Source organism: Microcebus murinus, chromosome 16, assembly GCF_040939455.1.
Source record: "Microcebus murinus isolate Inina chromosome 16, M.murinus_Inina_mat1.0, whole genome shotgun sequence".
Classification (NCBI taxonomy): Eukaryota; Metazoa; Chordata; class Mammalia; order Primates; family Cheirogaleidae; genus Microcebus; species Microcebus murinus.
The window spans coordinates 53,532,602-53,555,214 of NC_134119.1; the positions used below are offsets into that span (position 1 = coordinate 53,532,602).

The 22,613-nt window shown below is 55.2% G+C and overlaps 2 protein-coding genes across 4 annotated transcripts in view; both read left to right on the forward strand.

Moving 5' to 3' along the window:
* JAKMIP1 (janus kinase and microtubule interacting protein 1) overlaps positions 1-7,202 on the forward strand; it is a 145,962-nt gene extending 138,760 nt beyond the window's left edge. Inside the window, exons 20-22 of one of the 3 annotated variants that reach the window (XM_012739717.2) lie at positions 2,887-2,952; positions 5,927-6,002; positions 7,112-7,202. In XM_012739717.2, the coding sequence (XP_012595171.1) occupies positions 2,887-2,952; positions 5,927-5,977 (117 nt within the window). In that variant the 3' untranslated portion in view covers positions 5,978-6,002; positions 7,112-7,202. Of the gene's footprint in view, positions 1-2,886; positions 4,609-5,926; positions 6,004-7,111 lie in introns of those variants that run through there. The other 2 variants (XM_012739718.2, XM_075992947.1) reach the window with 2 other exon arrangements.
* Positions 7,203-7,285: 83 nt separating this feature from the next.
* Positions 7,286-22,613, forward strand: part of C16H4orf50 (chromosome 16 C4orf50 homolog) — a 111,816-nt gene continuing 96,488 nt past the window's right edge. The window contains exons 1-2 of the mRNA XM_075993427.1: positions 7,286-9,217; positions 19,290-19,689. Of these exons, the coding sequence (XP_075849542.1) occupies positions 19,403-19,689 (287 nt within the window). The 5' untranslated portion in view covers positions 7,286-9,217; positions 19,290-19,402. The remainder of the gene's footprint in view (positions 9,218-19,289; positions 19,690-22,613) is intronic.

Below are 22,613 nucleotides of genomic sequence, written 5' to 3' on the forward strand. Positions count from 1 at the left end.
TGGGTGGGGGACCCTGCCTGCTGCTGCTGCTACATGCATGTGGCGCTCATTGTGGGGGACAACGAGAGGCAGCCACATCACGGCCTGGTGCGTTTCTCCGGGAGAGCCTGGCCAAGCCTTTCCACTTGCAGGGTGACATGGGACCCTCAAGGCAATGCCTGGAGCTAGAGCTGCTCAGACAAAGAGACCAAGGCCAGGGAAGATAGAACCCTGTGACAGTTCCAGAGCCGAGCTCAAAGCAGGGAGGAGCTGGACACCTTCCCCTGGATTCTGCTGCCTGGTATGATGAAGCAGGGACTTACCTGCTTTAGTCAGGAGACAGGGGGAGGTGGAAGGGGAGAAGGAATGAGAATTCGTTTTCCTACAAAACGAAAAGGGTAATGAAACCCTTACACCTCTCTGTAACTCACAGCTGTGTATCCATAAGACTGAGAGCCTGAGAGCCTGCATTTCTAAATGTCTCAGCGTCATTCCGGTGCCACTGGTGTGGCATGATGAGCCACACTTGGAGTGGCCAAGGGGACAGCACACTGCCTTGGGAATTGCAACAGTGTGCTGAGTGCCCGCCGTGTGCCAGGCATGGCTCTGGCCCCCAGGAACGGAGCAGCGAACAGGGTATTGGAGTATGTGCTTATGCTCTAGTGAGGGGACGGGCAGTGCCCATGTAAATATTGAGAATGTCAGAAAGGGGCAAAGTCTAAAGTGATGTGAGGTGGTCAGCTGTCTAGCTGCCTGGCAGAGACAACAGCAAGCACAAAGACCATGAGGTGGGAACAGGTTTATTATGTTTGAGGAAATGCTTTATGTTTTTTGAACAGCTGTAATTTTCAAAAGAGTTTATTATTCATGTTTTGCAATTGTTTGCAAATTGCTATAATTTAATACTTACGGTCTTCAGAAATCTGGTATCTTCAAAAGAATATTGCAAAACCTACAGTTTTTCCCCAAAAGGGAGGAATTCAAACGTGCATTGTAATGATTTTTCTTCCCCTCCAGGAACACCAAAAATAGCGTTTTAAAATTATGTATGGAAAGCTATGATGTAGTGTTAGGAGCCCTGACAAGTTTGAATTCATATCCTGTCCCCACTTACGACGTGACCTGGGGCAAGCGCTTCATTCTGTGAAGTCCACGAAGCACACAAAGTGCCCATCGCAGAGGGTCGTGGTCAGTGGAGAATTTAGTTAAAGTGCTCAGAGGTCTCTTTGACAAAGTAAACACTCAGTGAATATTAGCAAGCATTTGCTGCACTTGGCCTTTTCGACTCAGCACAACCTTTCCCATGTATTCTGTCCCCTTTATATTAACAATAGCACCTCACATTCATTCATGCAACCCATGCAACATGCACGATTGCAATACCCTCCCCACTTTCTCTGTCCCAGCAGAAGCCTTCATGACACACTGCACCACATCACCCACCCCTCCTGCCCCAGGCCCTCACTGGCTCCCCAGTGCCCAGAGGTAAAGTCCAGGTTGCTTAGCCTGGCCTCAGAGCCTTCCCGGCAGCCCATTCTGATCCCACAACTGCACTGTCCACCTCTCTCAAGAGAGCCCCCACTCAACACTGTTCCACTGCCTTTTGTTTAGTTTTGCATTTTTCTGATGTCTATGTACCAAGCACTGTTCTAGTGCTGGAGCCAGAAGTGACCAAAGTTTTGCTCTTAGGAGGCTTATATTCCAGTGCAGGGAGACAGATGGGCCAGCACGTAGAAGGGGCCTAACACGTGCTGGTTGAGGGAACTCAACCAGCCCTGTGAGTATAGATTGCTGATGCAATCTCACAGGTGAGGAGAGTGAGACTCAGAGAGGGTAAGCAGCTCACCCAAGGTCACACAGCCCAGAGCAGAGCTGAGATGTGAATCCAGGTCATGAGAAAGTGTTAACCACTCCCTCTGGCTCTTGGTGTACAAGTTCTGTGAAAGCGGTGGAGTCTGACACTGGGTTACAAAGTACTTTCCCACAGGTCCCACCTTAGGTCCGAGGGTCACGCGGCTATTACAGAGGCCTTCCCGCCCAGCCCTCCTGGCTCACGGCACCCTCTCGGTGAAGGGGGTCTCCATCCACAGTCAGGCTGCCAAGGGGCTGCAGCCAGCGGCAGTTGCCTGGGGACACCCACACTGGAGGGACTGGGCACGTGACAGACTAGAAAAGGTGGAATTTGCCAGGTTCCCTAAACCACCCAGGCACGTGGGTGTCTCACAGGGAGTTCAACAGGTGCAATGCCAAGTGGGGTGACCAACTGTCCCGGTTTGCCTGGGACTGAGGGGTTTCCCAGAACTTGGGCCTTTCAGTGCTTTTATTGCTAACACTAGGAAAGTACAAATCGAGACAGCGGGTCATCCTGGCACCTCGTGCTGAGTGTGGTCTAAGAGGGTGGCACCAGCATGCACTTACCCTGCCCTCCCCCTTCACTCTCCCCAGCTCCCAGGCTGCAGCTAAATAAAGCTTGGACAAATATGTGACTTGGTGTCACATTAAATCCATGCTCTAATTGGCCTGCCCAGAGTGCCTACGTGTTTTGGTCTAGTCTTGATGTTTACATTTTTAAAAGATCCCATCTTAAGAGTGTACACTGCATAAATTCTATTTCCATGAATTGTAAGAACAGGCACAATCCATCATTCGTGGTAGAAGTCAGAACAGAGATCCTTTGTGTGGGGGTGGGGGTTGACGGAAGCAGGATGGGGCCTCCTGGGTGCTGGGGGTGTCCTGTGTCTCGTTTGGTGGTGGGGACCCAGGGGTGTACACATACAAATGCTCACGGAGCTCCCCTCTGAGTGCCTGTATCCTTTACTGCTCCTATGCTACACCACAGTAGCAAATGAAGAATGAGGTTCTTCTGGAAAACTTACTTCTTCTGGTTTATACCCTGATGTGTTTCAGAGAGTCCGAGAGCTGGAGGACAAACTGGAACTCCAGAAGCGGCACCTGAAGGAACTGGAGGAAAAGGTAGGTGGTTGGAGCCCTGCCCGCCCGTGTGCTTTCTTTCCAGGAGCATTAGTGTGGAATATTTGTTTTCCCCGCTGCCAGTGTCGTAATGTCCAAAGAATAGGCTCGGACTTCAGCCCTCCCTTCTCTGCCCTTCTCCAAAATTAGCACCTCCAAGAAATCAGTCTTTCCTTCAAATTCCTTTCTGGTAAAGACGTTGCCTTCTCAGCGGCTGCCGAAAATTCTGCTATGTGGGGCCAACCCTGTGTGTGTGTGTGTCTTTCACAAAAGCCCTCCTGAATCCTGCCACTGCCACCTCACTAGGAAGGATGAGGGGCCCTTCTTTTTCGAGGGATGCATCAGGCTAGACTTCAACGAGGCTGGTGGCGTTCCCCGGGAGTGGGGGCTGATGATTTCCCAGGGATGCACTCATTTTCAATGCCTTCCGTACACCCCAGACCAGGGTGTGTTCTTGGAAGACGCAGTTTCTTCTGTTCCAGGGGACATGAGGCTGGCATCTCACTGGCCTTTTGGGAGTGCCCTGCCCAGCCTCATTTATGGGTCTATGATGACAAGCTTTTTATGGGTGCAAAACTGAGGAGAGATAGATTGGACACCTGTCCACGCTCCACAGCTAGGAAGGGAGGGCTGGGGTCTTCTCGAATGCTGTAGCCACCCTACCTGTCCCCCCACCATGCTGCCGATGCAGCAGACACGAGTCTTGTTCAGGAGCGCGTGATGCGGCACCACCACGGGGTCTCGCCTTTCTTGCTTGTGCCTGGTGGCCGTGAACCCTAGACGGCTGGGCACAGCGTCACCCGTCTCTTCACGCCGGCAGGTCCTGCCAGGGAGAGGGCACCAGCAAATGTCTGTGGGACGGGTACACAGACGGCTGTGCACGAGTGCAGAGGAGAGGCATAATTGCGTGTGTTGTGTCACAGAGGCAAGTCCAGTGCGGGAACGAGGTGAGGGTTGCTGACCCTGCCACGTGCCCAAGGAGGCGCCCCGCAGGAACCCTAAGGCCAGTACGGTGCCAGCCCCGAGGGAGAGAGAGAGGGCATTTCTGGGCTTCACGTGGCTTCACGTGGCTGAGGCCTTGTGAGAGAGGAAGCTGACTCACTCCAGGGACAAAGCAGGGCTGGAGTCACTGGAGTCACCAGAAGGCAGGTTTCAGGGCTGTCCAAAAACAGAAGGACGGCCTCCCCGTCCTGGAGGAGCCCAGGCAGCGTGCCGAGAGAGGGCTGGCACTCCACATTCTCTCATGAGTGTCGGCTGCCAAGCAGGCCACGGCCCTGCCCACCCGCCTGGAGCCCCTGGGCCTCGCTGGCTTGCAGGGCGGCTGGAGGGGCTGCATGCAGGCACGGGCTGGGCTCTCCTGCCAGCTCCTGCTGCCTTCACGGGAACCCGAGTCTAAGCTGATTCCTCGAGTTCCCCTCTGCCAGATGCCCACTCCCTCCCACAAACTCCCAGGGCTATTTTGAGGACTCAGGGAATCCTAAGTATCATTCAGTTTAAGGATTTCTTGGGACATACGCTGGCTTTGCAGACGATGCGTCCAGGCTTCCCTCTGGCCCTGCCTAGCGGGGCCCAGGAGCCTGGAGGAGCTGCTCTCCACGCCAGGCCTTGGCGTCTGTTCCCACCTGCTGCTGGGAGGGAGGCTCTGTTTCCTCCAGTGCTCGCGAGGATTGAGTCAGGTCCAGGTTAAGAAAGTTCTTAGCCCAAGGCCCAGGGAGGGCGGGTGGGCCTGCAGGGCTGGTTCTTCCTACCTTCCATCTCCCGGGGAGCTCTGAAACTTCCATTGGCAAAATGGGTCACAGAGCCAGATATGACAGAAGAAAGGTCTCCAACACGACCACGATTGTTCCTGCTGAATGAAATGTTGGAAGTCAGATCAGAGAGGCACACGCATGACATCACGCCGGCTGCACCCCCCAGCAGCGGAGAATAGCTGGGAAATGCTTGAATTGTCTTTCTGGCTCCTTTTTACTCTTTTCTCAGAGCAAATATCTGTAGACTGCTCTGTCTCCTTTTATCACCGCAGGGAGTGGCAAAGGCTGGTGCAGAGCAGAGGGACTGGCGGGGACGGACGCCAGCTTAGGCCTGCAGGGCCAGAGACGTCCCAAGAGGCCCGCATGCGCCTGCCTCCTCGTGGGCATGCTGGCCTGTGACGGCGGGGAGTGACTCCCGCTACCACTGCCAGGGGCTCACTGGTCCCTTTGCTGCAGCCAGAAACTCTCTCCTGGCACACCCCGCTCACTGGGGGTCTTGGCAGGTCATCCCCTTCCAGGCCTGTTTCCACATGTAGCAGAGGAAGGGCTGTATGACACCCCAGGCCCCTTCTAGTTCTAACTTCCAGTGACCCTAACTCTTGTTTAGAAGCTGATGGCTATTCTTTTGGACTTTACTTGTTTTAATAAATAATATAGGGGAGACATTACCTTGTTTTAGGGGAAAAATCCCAAGGATTACTTTCAAAATATGATGTTTAAATAAGTTTCACCGAATGACTACCAATTCTCTTTGGACAAAGCAAGTCCTGGATAAGTTAAGAAAAAAAAATTCTACTTTTAAGTTGACATGTAGGACGTTTATTCCCTTGCTACTTTTTTTTCTTTTTGAAAGCAGACTAAGGAAATGGCACAAACGAGTTTAAACAGTGGATTCTGGGAGGAGGGAGCCCGCGGGGACGGTGTGGGGAAGGGCGGTGGTCTGTGCTTAGACGGGCCGGCGGGCCGGAGCACGGCACGCCTGGTCTGCGGTGGGAGCCGCGGCTGTGACTGTCTGTCCACACTGCTGTCCGGGTCCACAGGTCCCCTCCGAGCCGGCGGGGGGGAGCGCGCCGGGCGCCCGGCCCGTCTGCTTCAGCCTCTCTCCCCGGCCCACCCCCGCGCCACAGTTCTTGTAAAATGCTGTCATTGAATTCCATACTACATATCTTACATCTTTTTTTCTTTTTTCTTTTCTTTTCCTCATTTTTTTTGGTCTTATTTTATAGTTTTTGTTCCTGTTTTTGTTTTTCTCACTAGCATTCATTCTGTGGCCTTGATGACTCCCGTGAGCCGAGAACTCGGGTTGGTATCCTTTCCTTTCACTGATAAAATGACGATTTCTGAAAAAGGAGGGTTCCTCCCAATGTCTGACTGTGACGCTCCCGTGGAGATGGCCCGGCCGGTGTCCTGGGTCCCTGGGGAGCTCCCCTCGCAGGCAGAGCAGGCGCACCCTGTGGAGAGACGCTGCCCGTGCAGTTCCATCCTTCCGTTTCATCCCAAAGGTTCTCTCCAGTTTGGCTTCAGTCCCTGGTGCTCCCTATGGCCTTGTGACCAGTAACTCTTCTGTAGGGTCTGGAGCGAGTGGCTTCCAGGGCCAGGGACTGCAGAGCAGCTGGTGGATGGGTACAGGGCCCAGGACACTGGAGCACAACCGACACGCAAACTGCCCAGGGGGCCTGTGCAGAAAGCACCGGCTCCCTGCCCTTCACCCCACCTCTGTGCCTGGTTTGATGCCCGTGCCGTGCTCAGGGACGGCAAAGTGAAGCCAGCCCCAGCTGGCCCTGCTCTGACCACGGGGCTCTGTGTGTTCCCAGGACCCAACGCCACCCTGAGTTCCCACTTTGGCACGTGGAGCCCCCACGTCCCCCCTGTTGTGAGTGCCCATATCAGGGCTGGGGTCAGCGGGGACCCTAGACTCTAGAGCTCTGCCCCTGAATCCAGCCCAGGGTGAGGGGATCAGCCCATCCCTGAGCTTGGGGGATGCCCACTATGTCACCATCTGCCTAGACCCCTCGGGCTGAGCTCTGATGCCACGCCCCCTGCCTCACGTCCACAAGGGCTTTGGTCTGGGACCTTCTGCCCCAGTGCCTGGGCCAGTACTGGGCATGTGGGAGATATTCATTCAATGTTTGTGAAATGGATAGAGGAATGATCTCGGGTCTTAGAGGACAACTCACACTCAGCCCCACCTGATGAGAGGTGGGGGTGGCCACAGGCATTTGGGTGGGTTTTGGAGCACAGGGGATCCCAACCCTGCTGCTGCTGCTTCCCTGGACGGTTGCGGAAGGTCCCTGGGAGCTCAGCCGGAGCTTCAGGATAGCGGTGGGGCAGGAGCAGATAAGCCAAGGGCTCCTCTAGCCACTTTAAGCCTTGGTTCTTGTGTCATTTCAAATTATTTTTTAACCTTACAGGATAAAAAAAGTTTATGGAGCAAATTGAGTCCCTACGGCAACCCCAACCCCACTAAAACCAAAATTCAACAGCGAAACCAGTTATTCAAAAGCCCAGAGACTCCAAACAGAATTCACATATCTTTGACAACAGAGTTAAGGGGAGGCCTTTTGGACACATGGCTGGGGCCTGGCTAGCCTAGCGGTAAGAACTCTGCAGGGACGATGGGGATTTTTTCAAACTCAGAGCCACATTCGTGTCCCAGCTATGGCACCTCCAAGAGTCCAAGGGGGCAGAGACATGAATTCCAGGAAACTAAGTGCAATTACCAGAAGCCAAGGCACCAGACAGCACTGTGCTGCCCTCGTCTCCGTGCCTCCCCGCCGCGCGTGTGCCCCCTCGACACAGACACCATGCGCCCTGTGTATATAAACCTCCAGAACCATGCTGTGTGCATCCCGGAGTCTGTCTGCTGGAGCGACTAAAATGGCCCTGTGATTTGAACCCCAATTCAAGCCCCAGTCTGCAAAACCCCTAAATCTGTGCGCAGCTGGGCTCAGCAGCTGGAGCCAGAGAGACAGAGCAGGATTCTGGTGAGGGGCTGGAGCCCTGCCTACGGTGGAGGAGCAGACTTCAGGGACCTCAGATTTCCAAGGGGAAGCCCAGGGCTCTGTCACTCTTGTGGGTGTACGTGACAAAAGTCCCAGAGCATGACCGTCCCTGGGGCCAGGTAGAATGAGGACTAAGAATGTGGATGCAGCCACTGCCAGGGCACGCTTGGGCCTGCCTTGTGTCTTACTTATAATTTGCAAGGGGCTCCAAGGAAGAGGTGCTGGAGCAATGCCCGGGGCGCTGGGGGGCGCGGCTCCTTCCGTGGGGATCTGTCGCCCAGGGAGGAAGCGAGGGAGGCTGCCCCTGGATGGAGCCAGGAGAGGCTTCAGGGTGTTGGAGGCCTCCCCAGAGAAGGGATGGGCGGCTGTGGAGGGCCGGACACCAGCTGGGGACAGTCCCCTGGGAGGACATTCCTGGAGAAGTTGCTCTTTGTTGATGTTCCTGTTGTTCTTCCTGGGAAAGAGCGAAGGAAAGCGCCTGCTCTCACGACTATCTTCTCCCAGACTTTGGGAAGGCGGCTTTGGAAACAGAATAGACGGTGTGAAGGGAAGACTGGCTGCGAGGGCAGGCCCGCTAGTCTGACCCGGCGCAAGGCCAGGACGGGCCGCCGCGCGGCCGGCTGCGGGTGGAAGGGCTGGTGTCTGCTGTGGCAGAGCAGCCACCTGCGATCTCTGGTGAGAAGGACAAAGGGACGTGGCTGACGCTCGGGCAGCGGAGGGAGCCTCAGGGGGCCGGTGCCCGGCAGAGGAGCTGACCGTTCTCATGAGGCCAGACGCGTGGCTGAGGGACAGGAGCTCTGCACGGAGGGCCCTGCCAGCCGGGAGGGCTGCCCGCCCGCGCCAAAGGATGGGGCTCCTAGCGCGCGCACTAGGACAGCCACGAAGCGCCGTTCCCTTTTGAAATCCAAATCCCAAAGCACCTGCTGGCCCGGCCCCCATGACTTACCTGCACGTGCCACCAGATGTGAACGCCCACGTCCTGCTTGCGAGACAGCGCCTGAGCACCCTGGGCGGCCGGCGAGCGGGAGACGCAGGGAGTGAGCGCACAAGCACGCCTGTGTCCCGGGCCCGGACGCAGGAAGCAGCTAACTCCGGCGCTGGCTTCTGTGAAGCCAGGGGCGCCGCGGGTCTCGGCTGCTGCCCCAGAGCGCCGGCCCAGCACCCCTGCAGGCTCGTGCAGGAGTGCGGTTCCGGTCCTTCTGCGAGTCTGCCCGGCTGTCCACTCAGACCACGCGTGACAGAAATGGCCTTGGCTTTGAAGTCAGACTCGTCCAGTCACGGCCAGCCCGGCCACTCCTGGCTGCTCTGAGGAAGGGGGTGATGGTTCCCGTGCCACACCGGACTGTCAGCCCACAGACCCCACGGGCCACCCTGGCTGCCGCAGGAGACAGCATCGGCTCCTCTCGCTGCGGGAGTCGTCCTCCAGGAGTCCGCACAGCTGACCGGGGGCCGGGGCCCACTGCTCTGGCCCCCAGGACGCAGCTGAGGAGGAGGGAACGAGGTTCACCCAGGCAGGTATGGGAGTGGCACTGCTTCCGAGCCCAAGTCCCTGGTGAGGGACATCCCCGGGTGTCGCTTCCTAGCTCCCTCCTAGCAACAGGCTCGCTTGCAAGCACCTTTGTGCTCAGGGAGCCTCTGCACCGCAGCAGCCACTAGACACACCCCTGCGCGACCCCACAGCCGCTGCGCCGGGGGTGCGTCAGTCAGGGCTTCTGCTGCTGCTGTTGCCTGGTAATGCGTGTGCGGCTCTCAGGCCAGGCGTGTGCGGTTCCCAGGCAATGAGTGTGCGGTTCCCAGGTAATGAGTGTGCGGTTCCCAGGCAATGAGTGTGCGGTTCCCAGGCAATGCGTGTGCGGTTCCCAGATAATGCGTGTGCGGTTCCCAGGCAATGAGCGTGCGGTTCCCAGGCAATGAGCGTGCGGTTCCCAGGCAATGCGCGTGCGGTTCCCAGGCAATGAGTGTGCGGTTCCCAGGTAATGTGTGTGCGGTTCCCAGGTAATGCGTGTGCGGTTCCCAGGTAATGAGTGTGCGGTTCCCAGGTAATGTGTGTGCGGTTCCCAGGTAATGAGTGTGCGGTTCCCAGGCAATGCGGGTGCGGTTCCCAGGCAATGAGTGTGCGGTTCCCAGGTAATGCGTGTGCGGTTCCCAGGCAATGCGTGTGCGGTTCCCAGGTAATGCGTGTGCGGTTCCCAGGCAATGAGTGTGCGGTTCCCAGGTAATGAGTGTGCGGTTCCCAGGTAATGAGTGTGCGGTTCCCAGGTAATGCGTGTGCGGTTCCCAGGTAATGAGTGTGCGGTTCCCAGGTAATGCATGTGCGGTTCTCAGGTAATGCGTGTGCGGTTCCCAGGCAATGAGCGTGCGGTTCCCAGGTAATGAGCGTGCGGTTCCCAGGCAATGCGTGTGCGGTTCCCAGGCAATGAGTGTGCGGTTCCCAGGTAATGAGCGTGCGGTTCCCAGGTAATGAGTGTGTTGTTCCCAGGTAATGAGTGTGCGGTTCCCAGGTAATGCGTGTGTGGTTCCCAGGTAATGCGTGTGCGGTTCCCAGGTAATGCGTGTGTGGTTCCCAGGTAATGCGGGTGCGGTTCCCAGGCAATGCGTGTGCGGTTCCCAGGTAATGAGTGTGCGGTTCCCAGGCAATGAGTGTGTGGTTCCCAGGCAATGCGGGTGCGGTTCCCAGGTAATGCGTGTGTGGTTCCCAGGTAATGCATGTGTGGTTCCCAGGCAATGAGTGTGTGGTTCCCAGGTAATGTGTGTGCGGTTCCCAGGTAATGAGTGTGCGGTTCCCAGGTAATGCATGTGCGGCTCTCAGGCCAGGCGTGTGCGGTTCCCAGGCAATGAGTGTGCGGTTCCCAGGTAATGCGTGTGCGGTTCCCAGGTAATGAGTGTGCGGTTCCCAGGTAATGCATGTGCGGCTCTCAGGCCAGGCGTGTGCGGTTCCCAGGCAATGCGTGTGCGGTTCCCAGGTAATGCGTGTGCGGTTCCCAGGTAATGAGTGTGCGGTTCCCAGGTAATGAGTGTGCGGTTCCCAGGTAATGAGTGTGCGGTTCCCAGGTAATGCGTGTGCGGTTCCCAGGTAATGAGTGTGCGGTTCCCAGGTAATGCATGTGCGGTTCTCAGGTAATGCGTGTGCGGTTCCCAGGCAATGAGCGTGCGGTTCCCAGGTAATGAGCGTGCGGTTCCCAGGCAATGCGTGTGCGGTTCCCAGGCAATGAGTGTGCGGTTCCCAGGTAATGAGCGTGCGGTTCCCAGGTAATGAGTGTGTTGTTCCCAGGTAATGCGTGTGCGGTTCCCAGGTAATGCGTGTGTGGTTCCCAGGTAATGCATGTGTGGTTCCCAGGCAATGAGTGTGTGGTTCCCAGGCAATGCGGGTGCGGTTCCCAGGTAATGTGTGTGCGGTTCCCAGGTAATGAGTGTGCGGTTCCCAGGTAATGCATGTGCGGCTCTCAGGCCAGGCGTGTGCGGTTCCCAGGCAATGAGTGTGCGGTTCCCAGGTAATGAGTGTGGGGTTCCCAGGTAATGAGTGTGTGGTTCCCAGGTAATGAGTGTGGGGTTCCCAGGTAATGCGTGTGCGGTTCCCAGGTAATGAGTGTGCGGTTCCCAGGTAATGCATGTGCGGCTCTCAGGCCAGGGGTGTGCGGTTCCCAGGCAATGAGTGTGCGGTTCCCAGGTAATGAGTGTGGGGTTCCCAGGTAATGAGCGTGCGGTTCCCAGGTAATGAGCGTGCGGTTCCCAGGCAATGAGTGTGCGGTTCCCAGGCAATGCGTGTGGGGTTCCCAGGTAATGAGTGTGGGGTTCCCAGGTAATGAGTGTGGGGTTCCCAGGTAATGAGTGTGCGGTTCCCAGGTAATGCGTGTGGGGTTCCCAGGTAATGCGTGTGCGGTTCCCAGGTAATGCGTGTGCGGTTCCCAGGTAATGAGTGTGCGGTTCCCAGGTAATGCGTGTGCGGTTCCCAGGTAATGCGTGTGCGGTTCCCAGGTAATGAGTGTGCGGTTCCCAGGTAATGCGTGTGCGGTTCCCAGGTAATGCGTGTGCGGTTCCCAGGTAATGAGTGTGTGGTTCCCAGGTAATGCGTGTGCGGTTCCCAGGTAATGCGTGTGCGGTTCCCAGGTAATGAGTGTGCGGTTCCCAGGTAATGCATGTGTGGTTCCCAGGTAATGAGTGTGTGGTTCCCAGGTAATGCGTGTGCGGTTCCCAGGTAATGCGTGTGCGGTTCTCAGGTAATGAGCGTGCGGTTCCCAGGTAATGAGCGTGAGGTTCCCAGGTAATGAGTGTGCGGTTCCCAGGTAATGCGTGTGCGGTTCCCAGGTAATGAGTGTGCGGTTCCCAGGTAATGAGTGTGGGGTTCCCAGGTAATGAGTGTGCGGTTCCCAGGTAATGCGTGTGCGGTTCCCAGGTAATGAGTGTGCGGTTCCCAGGTAATGCGTGTGCGGTTCCCAGGTAATGAGTGTGCGGTTCCCAGGTAATGTGTGTGGGGTTCCCAGGTAATGAGTGTGCGGTTCCCAGGTAATGCGTGTGCGGTTCCCAGGTAATGAGTGTGCGGTTCCCAGGTAATGCGTGTGCGGTTCCCAGGTAATGAGTGTGCGGTTCCCAGGTAATGCGTGTGCGGTTCTCAGGTAATGAGCGTGCGGTTCCCAGGTAATGAGCGTGAGGTTCCCAGGTAATGAGTGTGTGGTTCCCAGGTAATGCGTGTGCGGTTCCCAGGTAATGAGTGTGTGGTTCCCAAGTAATGTGTGTGCGGTTCCCAGGTAATGCGTGTGCGGTTCCCAGTTAATGAGTGTGCGGTTCCCAAGTAATGTGTGTGCGGTTCCCAGGTAATGCGTGTGCGGTTCCCAGGTAATGCATGTGTGGTTCCCAGGTAATGAGTGTGTGGTTCCCAAGTAATGTGTGTGCGGTTCCCAGGTAATGCGTGTGCGGTTCTCAGGTAATGAGTGTGCGGTTCCCAGGTAATGAGCGTGAGGTTCCCAGGTAATGAGTGTGCGGTTCCCAGGTAATGCGTGTGCGGTTCCCAGGTAATGAGTGTGCGGTTCCCAGGTAATGAGTGTGGGGTTCCCAGGTAATGAGTGTGCGGTTCCCAGGTAATGCGTGTGCGGTTCCCAGGTAATGAGTGTGCGGTTCCCAGGTAATGCGTGTGCGGTTCCCAGGTAATGAGTGTGCGGTTCCCAGGTAATGCGTGTGTGGTTCTCAGGTAATGAGCGTGCGGTTCCCAGGTAATGAGCGTGAGGTTCCCAGGTAATGAGTGTGCGGTTCCCAGGTAATGCGTGTGCGGTTCCCAGGCAATGAGTGTGCGGTTCCCAGGTAATGAGTGTGCGGTTCCCAGGTAATGCGTGTGCGGTTCCCAGGTAATGCGTGTGCGGTTCCCAGGTAATGTGTGTGCGGTTCCCAGGTAATGAGTGTGCGGTTCCCATGTAACGTGGGTGCCGTTCCCAGGTAATGTGTGTGCGGTTCCCAGGTAATGAGTGTGCGGTTCCCAGGTAATGCGTGTGCGGTTCCCAGGTAATGCGTGTGCGGTTCCCAGGTAATGCATGTGCGGTTCCCAGGTAATGAGTGTGTGGTTCCCAAGTAATGTGTGTGCGGTTCCCAGGTAATGAGTGTGGGGTTCCCAGGTAATGAGTGTGCGGTTCCCAGGTAATGTGTGTGCGGTTCCCAGGTAATGTGTGTGCGGTTCCCAGGTAATGCGTGTGCAGTTCCCAGGTAATGCGTGTGCGGTTCCCAGGTAATGCATGTGCGGTTCCCAGGTAATGTGTGTGCGGTTCCCAGGTAATGAGTGTGCGGGTCCCAGGTAATGAGTGTGCGGTTCCCATGTAACGTGGGTGCCGTTCCCAGGTAATGTGTGTGCGGTTCCCAGGTAATGAGTGTGCGGTTCCCATGTAACGTGGGTGCCGTTCCCAGGTAATGTGTGTGCGGTTCCCATGTAACGTGGGTGCCGTTCCCAGGTAATGTGTGTGCGGTTCCCAGGTAATGCATGTGCGGTTCCCAGGTAATGCGTGTGCGGTTCCCAAGTAATGTGTGTGCGGTTCCCAGGTAATGAGTGTGCGGTTCCCAGGTAATGAGTGTGCGGTTCCCAGGTAATGAGTGTGCGGTTCCCAGGTAATGAGTGTGTGGTTCCCAAGTAATGTGTGTGCGGTTCCCAGGTAATGTGTGTGCGGTTCCCAGGTAATGAGTGTGCGGTTCCCAGGTAATGAGTGTGCGGTTCCCAAGTAATGTGTGTGCGGTTCCCAGGTAATGAGTGTGCGGTTCCCAGGTAATGAGTGTGCGGTTCCCAAGTAATGTGTGTGCGGTTCCCAGGTAATGAGTGTGCGGTTCCCAGGTAATGAGTGTGTGGTTCCCAGGTAATGAGTGTGTGGTTCCCAAGTAATGTGTGTGCGGTTCCCAGGTAATGAGTGTGCGGTTCCCATGTAACGTGGGTGCCGTTCCCAGGTAATGTGTGTGCGGTTCCCATGTAACGTGGGTGCCGTTCCCAGGTAATGTGTGTGCGGTTCCCAAGTAATGTGTGTGCGGTTCCCAGGTAATGAGTGTGTGGTTCCCAAGTAATGTGTGTGCGGTTCCCAGGTAATGAGTGTGCGGTTCCCATGTAACGTGGGTGCCGTTCCCAGGTAATGTGTGTGCGGTTCCCAGGTAATGAGTGTGGGGTTCCCAGGTAATGCATGTGCGGTTCCCAGGTAATGTGTGTGCGGTTCCCAGGTAATGAGCGTGAGGTTCCCAGGTAATGAGTGTGCGGTTCCCAGGTAATGAGTGTGCGGTTCCCAAGTAATGTGTGTGCGGTTCCCAGGTAATGAGTGTGCGGTTCCCAGGTAATGCATGTGCGGTTCCCAGGTAATGAGTGTGTGGTTCCCAAGTAATGTGTGTGCGGTTCCCAGGTAATGCATGTGCGGTTCCCAGGTAATGAGTGTGTGGTTCCCAAGTAATGTGTGTGCGGTTCCCAGGTAATGAGTGTGGGGTTCCCAGGTAATGAGTGTGCGGTTCCCAGGTAATGTGTGTGCGGTTCCCAAGTAATGTGTGTGCGGTTCCCAGGTAATGAGTGTGCGGTTCCCAGGTAATGAGTGTGCGGTTCCCAGGTAATGAGTGTGTGGTTCCCAAGTAATGTGTGTGCGGTTCCCAGGTAATGTGTGTGCGGTTCCCAGGTAATGAGTGTGCGGTTCCCAGGTAATGAGTGTGCGGTTCCCAAGTAATGTGTGTGCGGTTCCCAGGTAATGAGTGTGCGGTTCCCAAGTAATGTGTGTGCGGTTCCCAGGTAATGAGTGTGCGGTTCCCAGGTAATGAGTGTGTGGTTCCCAGGTAATGAGTGTGTGGTTCCCAAGTAATGTGTGTGCGGTTCCCAGGTAATGAGTGTGCGGTTCCCATGTAACGTGGGTGCCGTTCCCAGGTAATGTGTGTGCGGTTCCCATGTAACGTGGGTGCCGTTCCCAGGTAATGAGTGTGTGGTTCCCAAGTAATGTGTGTGCGGTTCCCAGGTAATGAGTGTGTGGTTCCCAAGTAATGTGTGTGCGGTTCCCAGGTAATGAGTGTGCGGTTCCCATGTAACGTGGGTGCCGTTCCCAGGTAATGTGTGTGCGGTTCCCAGGTAATGAGTGTGGGGTTCCCAGGTAATGCATGTGCGGTTCCCAGGTAATGTGTGTGCGGTTCCCAGGTAATGAGCGTGAGGTTCCCAGGTAATGAGTGTGCGGTTCCCAGGTAATGAGTGTGCGGTTCCCAAGTAATGTGTGTGCGGTTCCCAGGTAATGAGTGTGCGGTTCCCAGGTAATGCATGTGCGGTTCCCAGGTAATGAGTGTGTGGTTCCCAAGTAATGTGTGTGCGGTTCCCAGGTAATGCATGTGCGGTTCCCAGGTAATGAGTGTGTGGTTCCCAAGTAATGTGTGTGCGGTTCCCAGGTAATGAGTGTGCGGTTCCCAAGTAATGTGTGTGCGGTTCCCAGGTAATGCATGTGCGGTTCCCAGGTAATGAGTGTGCGGTTCCCAGGTAATGAGTGTGTTGTTCCCAGGTAATGAGTGTGTTGTTCCCAGGTAATGCGTGTGCGGTTCCCAGGTAATGCATGTGCGGTTCCCAGGTAATGCGTGTGCAGTTCCCATGTAATGTGGGTGCGGTTCCCAGGTAATGTGTGTGCGGTTCCCAGGGGGCAAATTGGCACATATTGGGAACCCACGGTCACTTCCTCATGTAGGAGGGAGAAGAATGGCTCACAGACCCGCTGGGAGGACGAGGCAGAGGGCTGTGGAAGGCTCCTGGCACAGAGGGGCCTGTGGTATAGTCTACACACGTGGGCTTCCGCCTCCCGCCTCAATCCTCCGTGGGCGGAAGGCAGCCAGGGACGAGCTACGTGGTGGCGTCGAAGCCTCGGAGCTCTGCTCCGTCCTGCCATCGTGGCGGTCTCGTGGAGGCCAGGAGGGAGGCTGGGCCAGAAGACCAGCTGCACGTGGACAAGCCGTGCTAGCTGCCCTGGGACATCTGTCTCCCGTGGCTGCAAGGCCTTTCTCACCGGGTCCCACTTCACTCTGGGTCCCAGCTGGTCACTGACGTGTTTCTGCTCCAGTGACATGCTGAACTAAACTGGGTGAAGGGACAAGTGCTCTGAGCCAATGCGATTAGAGTTAGCTCAAGTTGAGGGTCCGAGACGCCCCCGAGTTTGCACACAGCGCTGAGCCCGGGGAGACACGGGACATGTGTGTTCTGGGACCGTGGCTCATCCCCACTGGCTGTCCCCCTGCTTCAGCTCTGGCATCACTGCCCTTTCCCAGTGAATCCCCCATCTTCCTCCCCTGCTTTCCTGCCTCTATTGCCTCCCTACCCCTGCCACCCGCTGCTTCTCCCTCCCATGCCGTAGCCAGCCTGTAACTATAGGAACCCTGCCTGACACCCCCAGTGAAACCATGGCCTGTCAGATGTTTGTTTATCTTCTGACATTTAACCAGAACCTGTTAGGGGCTAGCCAATGTGAGGTCCTGTCCTCTCTGGGTTATCTGAATGCTTGGGGCCTTCTGTAGACCCACAACCATGCCCCGGGGCCGGCTCTGCAGTAGGCGGAGCCCAGGCCTTCAAATGGGTGGCCTCCCTGTCCCTCCCCCATCTCTCTGGGGCTACTGTTCCATCTGAGAGGGGTCTCCAGCGTCCTTCCTGTGGCCACCGTCGGATGGGAGAACCTTCCCAAGCCTCCTGAGGGGCCAGGGCCCCGTCCTTACAGCCACCCACAGGGGTCGATAAGCCACAGGTAGGCCATGTTTCCTCTGTCTCCCCCATTCCACCTTCTTCCCCCAGGAGTTTCCATCACTTATCCAGAAAGAGCCTGAAGACACTTCCCCAGGGGAGGCCCTGCCGTTCCCCTGCCCTTAGGGGAGGGGGAGGATGCACCCTCCCACAGGCTGCTCCCCCAGAACGGGCTAGAGCTCTTGCTTCCTCCATGGGAGGCCTCAGGGTGATTTTCAGTCTGTCCCTCTGCTGCCCGCGCTGTGATGGATCCTCGGGCACAGGATCAGGCCCTGGAGCTCAGAGGAGCCTCTGCAGCTGGGAGGGGAGCTGACGCCAGTTTGGTTTGCAAGGGGCTGGGTCACTCTCCTAGGGTCACACAGCAAGTAGGTGGCGGGCCGCTGCATGCGTGCCAGCACCCACTGAGCGAGCCACACAGATTGACTCGTGCGTGCCTCAGCGGCTCTTGACTTGCGCACGATTTGTACCCTCTTTGAGAGCTTAGATGTTATTTTTCCAGGATCACATGTGGGAAGTGATGGAGACCGGATGAACCCAGGCAGGTGGCCCCAGCTCCTGGGGTCTGAGTTGCTCCACAGCACCCCTCCAGGCCCACGTGCACCCCAGCCCCGCATCTGACTGCCCCAGTCCACTGCAACCCCTCGTGACCACCCAGACATCGGCCACTGTCGGGGAACATGATTAAAGACAAAAGCTTGTCCCTGCTCAGAAAACCTTTCCACAAAGGTAGAAAAGAAGGAGAACATCGTATTACTGAATAAGCATTAAACCTGCGTGCAGTGATCATCACAGGCGGCCCTGGGAGCTCGTGGAGACAGAAGGCTCACCCTCTGAAGTGGCGGGGCACAGCCACACACGGCCACGTGTGTAGGCTACACCACAGGCCCCTCTGTGCCAGGAGCCTTCCGCGGCCCTCTGCCTCGTCCTCCCAGCGGGTCTGTGAGCCATTCTTCTCCCTCAGGATGAGCAGTCACCACCGGTACACCGGCTCCTCCTAAGTTCACTGGTGGTTGGGGTGCCCTTCCGTGTTCATTCCTTTTACCCAAAGGAAAAAATGAACCTCTTATCTTCATGACAGGAGGTAGTTTTGCAACTTGGAGCCAGGTGCCGGCTGAAGCAGGCACAGCCCCCCACAGGATGGCAGGGGCGCTAGTTTCCTTGGATATTGTATTCCAAAGAGACCATTCCAAGGTCCTTGAGAAAGACATTGTTGGGTCATGAAGCTGGCAAAAGGCTTATTTTGCTTGAAAGAGGATTTACATATATTTTAAAGATTCAATGAAGGAAGTTACACGTTTTCTAAAGTAAATACTGTAAGAAAAGAGAGGGGGAGAGTTTCTTCCGTTCTTTTTAACAGGGGAATTAAGCCTCTTATTTTCGATTTTTCTTTGCCCTGACCCTCTCTGCAGCAGGCCTGGCCTGTTGCCACCGCCTCCTGCATGTGAGCTGCCTCCGCCCCGCCCGAAACCCCAGCATGCTCAGTCCTCAAATTACAGCAGCCCAGGCACCTCCGGACTCCCCCGTGCCCACGGAGAGATGCGAGTCCCTGAGCGTCCGCGTGGATGTGGCCCCAAGCCCCTCTGTCCTTTCCCTCACTTCCCCTTCTCTGTGCCCACCGGGCCATCCACACCCGGCTGCCCCATCCCCCGCCTGTCCTGCCGCGCTGCGCAAGGCAGGGGCCTGCGGAGCCCTCCGCCGGGTCTTCTCCCCTTCCTGCCGCAGTTCTCACCCTCCAAGAGATCTCACCAGCCCTGCTCCCTCTCCACCACTGGTGCCCGAGGACGTGTTTCCTCCTGCCCTGGGGTCCTATTGTATCTCCTGTGCTGGAACACACACTCTCCAGTTTGGGAGTCAGATCTGGATTTCAATCCTAACTGCCACTTTCTGCTCCACCTGTAGGGTGGACAAGCTCCTCCACCCTCCAAAGCCTCCATTTGCCCACCTGTAAAGTGGTCATGTGAATGCCCACCTCGTGGGGCACCGGGAGAGTTGGACCAGGTAAGGCACGAGAGGCCCCAGCGTGGCTGGCACTGGGCGTGTTAGTTCCTCACCCTTCCTCTAGCAGGCCGTGAGTCCTTGCTACTACATGCTGTGCCCAGAGAGGAGGTGCGGAACCTCACTTGTTGCTGCCGGAAAACTTGAGCTTCATTTACTACTGAGAATGTATAACACTCTGATGGCCTGCCTGGAGATCTTATTTTTCCTCTTTGTATACATTATTAAGCATTTAATTCCAAATGATTTTTCTGCAACTTTTGCTTGCCTTGGGTGAGTTCTGGCACGCTGTCTTGTAAAACGAGAGGCTTTCATTCATATTGTATGACGTTTGTGCAAATGAAACCCATGTCATCCACTCATGAATAATACACCTGTTCTTGCCCTCCCCAGAGGATTTTTCCTGAACAATCTGAAGGCACAGCCACCACCTCAGAATCTCCAGGAAGTCAGTGTTGCAAATTCATTTAACTTTATTAAGTCTTGCTCCATGAAATATTTACGTGATGGAGCCAACAGCTAAGGGAAGGACAGAAAAAAACTTCAGCTATGTCATCAGAGTGCCCAGCAGTGATGGGTTTGATGTAATGAACGTTGATGTGAAGGTTGACACGTGCTGGGTGTTCCGGGACGTGGAAGGTAGCAGTGAGGAACTGGGATGTCTTCCGGAAGCAGCAGCCAATATCCCAGAAGTGGACACAGGGACACTCAGGAAGCAGCTGGAATCCTCCGAGCAGAAGCTGCTGGCAGCAGTTGACAAATATGTGACGTCGGAATCCGTGCTGAGGAACAGGTAGCTGTGCCATTTGATCTCTTTGTGTATATTTAGCAAATCCTGGGGCATCATGATTGTGTTATCATGGTGTGTTGAATCGTGTCTACAGCTGAGGAAACACGTTCATCAAGGTACATAACCGCCGAGGGCAGTCATTTGTGCCCAGTCCCTCCTGTCTTCCCATCCTCTGCTCCCTGACTTCCATCTGGATACAGCTAGTGGGAGACCCCAGAAGGCGGGAGGAAGGGAGAAGCCAGGGTCTTTCCCTCACTTCTGCTCTGGGTGTTGTCATCCCCAGCTGTGGCTGTAACTCAGACACTCCCTCTGCTTCCTCTGTGGTCCCAGCTCCTGCAGGGTGGCCTGGCTCCCTGGGCCTGGTGACACCATCTCCACCCCCAGCGCCAGAAGTGGCTCGTCTGGGCTGCCTGTCATCTCTCCGTGGCCTTGTGGCTCTTCCATCATCTTTGCAATAGCTTCTCGGCATTTGTTTCTCTCTGCTGAATTCCCTGGCCTGGGCTCTGTTTTCCTGACGGAGGTGACATGGTTCTTAGGTGGCATGTTTGAGTCCAGGTCTTTCTCCAAAGCCTGTGGTCTTTCTTGATGATTTATTGTTACCTAGTCTGGCAGAATGAGGTGAGGCCTTTCATATATATCAGAGGAGAAACCCAGCATGGCTATGACTGGGATCGATTCTAATGGGCTTGCTTATATCCCAGCAACCAAGTGCCTTGGATTTTTGTGAGACTTCCCCATTTTCCTCCATTTGCCTACATTTCAATAATGTGATTTACCACTTCCCTTTTGGTAAAACGTTTCACATGAAGACATTCACAAATCAGAAAAATTCTTTTGTTATCCTATGTGATTACTCGTTCGCACATTCGCTCATCCATCCTGCAGCCTGCATTACTCCCAAGACTCAGGCACCAGGCCGTGCCAGTGCGCTTGGGCGGCCACGCCGCGGCAGCCGGCCTCGCTGAGCATCGTGGATCTCTTGGTAGCAGCGACTGTAAGTGAAACGTGCACGGAAACCAGTTTGCCATTGGAGAGCTGAGTTCCTGCAGCGTACTTTTGATCACAAAACATCACCGAACTTCTAAATAAAGACCCCAGACACTTCTAATATTACACATTGAAATAAATGTGAGCTGTGCATCCATTTAAGAAAGACTAACAAAAACAAGCGAGATAATGACTTGCCCAGCTTTTCCAGTCGGGGTGGCGCCGGGCCTTTCCCCGAGGATCAGCAGTCAGGGCGGGACCCAGCCCCGGGCGGGGCACTCGCCCTCCCCCATGCCCCAGACCAGACTGCGCAGACACCACACCGCTGAACCCTCAGAGCTTGGGCATGGAGCACACCCCTGCAGACACGGGGAGGACGTGCCAGCTCCACACAGACAGTGGCCCCGGCTGGGAATCAATTTTTTTTCTCATCAGCATTATAACAAACAATGTTGAGCACAGTGATGTTATTCGAAACCTGCTGTACTGCAAACTGGGTGACTCAACAGAAATTTATTTCCTTACATTTCTGGAGCCCAAAATCCCAAGAGCAAAGTGTGGGCAGGGTTAATTTCTTCTGAGGCCTCTCTCCTTGCTTGCAGCAACTGCCTTCTCCCTGGTCCTCACCCAGGACTGTCCCTCTGTGGTATCTGTGTCCTGATCTCTTCTTATATTTATTTAGTTAGTTAGTTATTTTTATTCATTTATTTATTTATTTTGAGACAGAGTCTCACTCTGTTGCCCGGGCTAGAGTGCCATGACATCAGCCTAACTCACAGCAACCTCCAACTCCTGGGTTCAAGCAATCCTACTGCCTCAGTCTCCAGAGTAGCTGGGACTACAGGCATGCACCACCATGCCCGGCTAATTTTTTCTATTTTTAGTTGTTTGGCTAATTTCTTTCTATTTATAGTAGAGGTGGGGTCTCACTCTTGCTCAGGCTGGTCTTGAACTCCTGAGCTCAGGCATTTGTCCCACCTCGGCCTTCCATCATGTTAGGATTACAGGCGTGAGCCACTGTGCCGGCCTCTGATCTCTTCTTATAAAGACACAGGTCCTATTGGATTAGGGCCCACCCTAATGATTTTCTTTCAACTTGATTACCCCATTAACGGTCTTATCTCCAAATATAGTGACATTCTGGGATACTAGGGGTTAGTGCTTCAATATGTGAGTTTGGGGGAGGACACAATTCCGCGCGCAGCATCAGTCCTGGGGCTTGAGAGCTGGGAAGCAGCCCGGCCCTGAGACGCTAGCAGTATAGCCACACAAGGCTGTGCGTCCAAACATCCCTCCAGAGAGATTGGCAGAAGGTCACGGGCCTGGGGCTGATGGGTGGGAAACTCCCACCAAGGAGGCCCGTCATGTGCAAGAGACACAGAGGGGCCAGGGACACCATGCCTGCTGGAGGCAAGGGGCCAGGCGGCCAGGGCCTGGGGAACGTGGCTGGTGCCCTCTGTTCTCTTTGATGACGGGGCGCACCATCTTGCAGGAGAGGGGCAGGATGAAGGAGAAAAGGCCCCCATGCTAATCCCATCCTGGTCCCCTGGAGCCCCAGATGCATAGAGCGATGCTATCTCCTTTTAAAGATGAGGAAACTGAGCCTGAGATGAAATGCATTATCCAGGGTCACTAAGAGCTGAAGTTCTGAGTGCAGATTTCAGGCTGGCTAGGGTATGGAAAAAGCTAAGGTAGAGTATGTATTAGATTTGGTTCAATTAAAGAGTTAAAATATGAAAGTATTTATTATAAAAGTAATGTAATAGCTTTGTTAAAAATTTGAGAAAGAAAACCCCACTCTCATCTTCATCATAACACTAGGATGTTGCACATTCATTTCCAATCTAAATGTAACAAAATTAGTAATAGCTGAGCACTTACCAAGTGCTTGGTCAGTACCAAGCCACCGTTTACATGCTTGACAAGTATTAACACAGTTA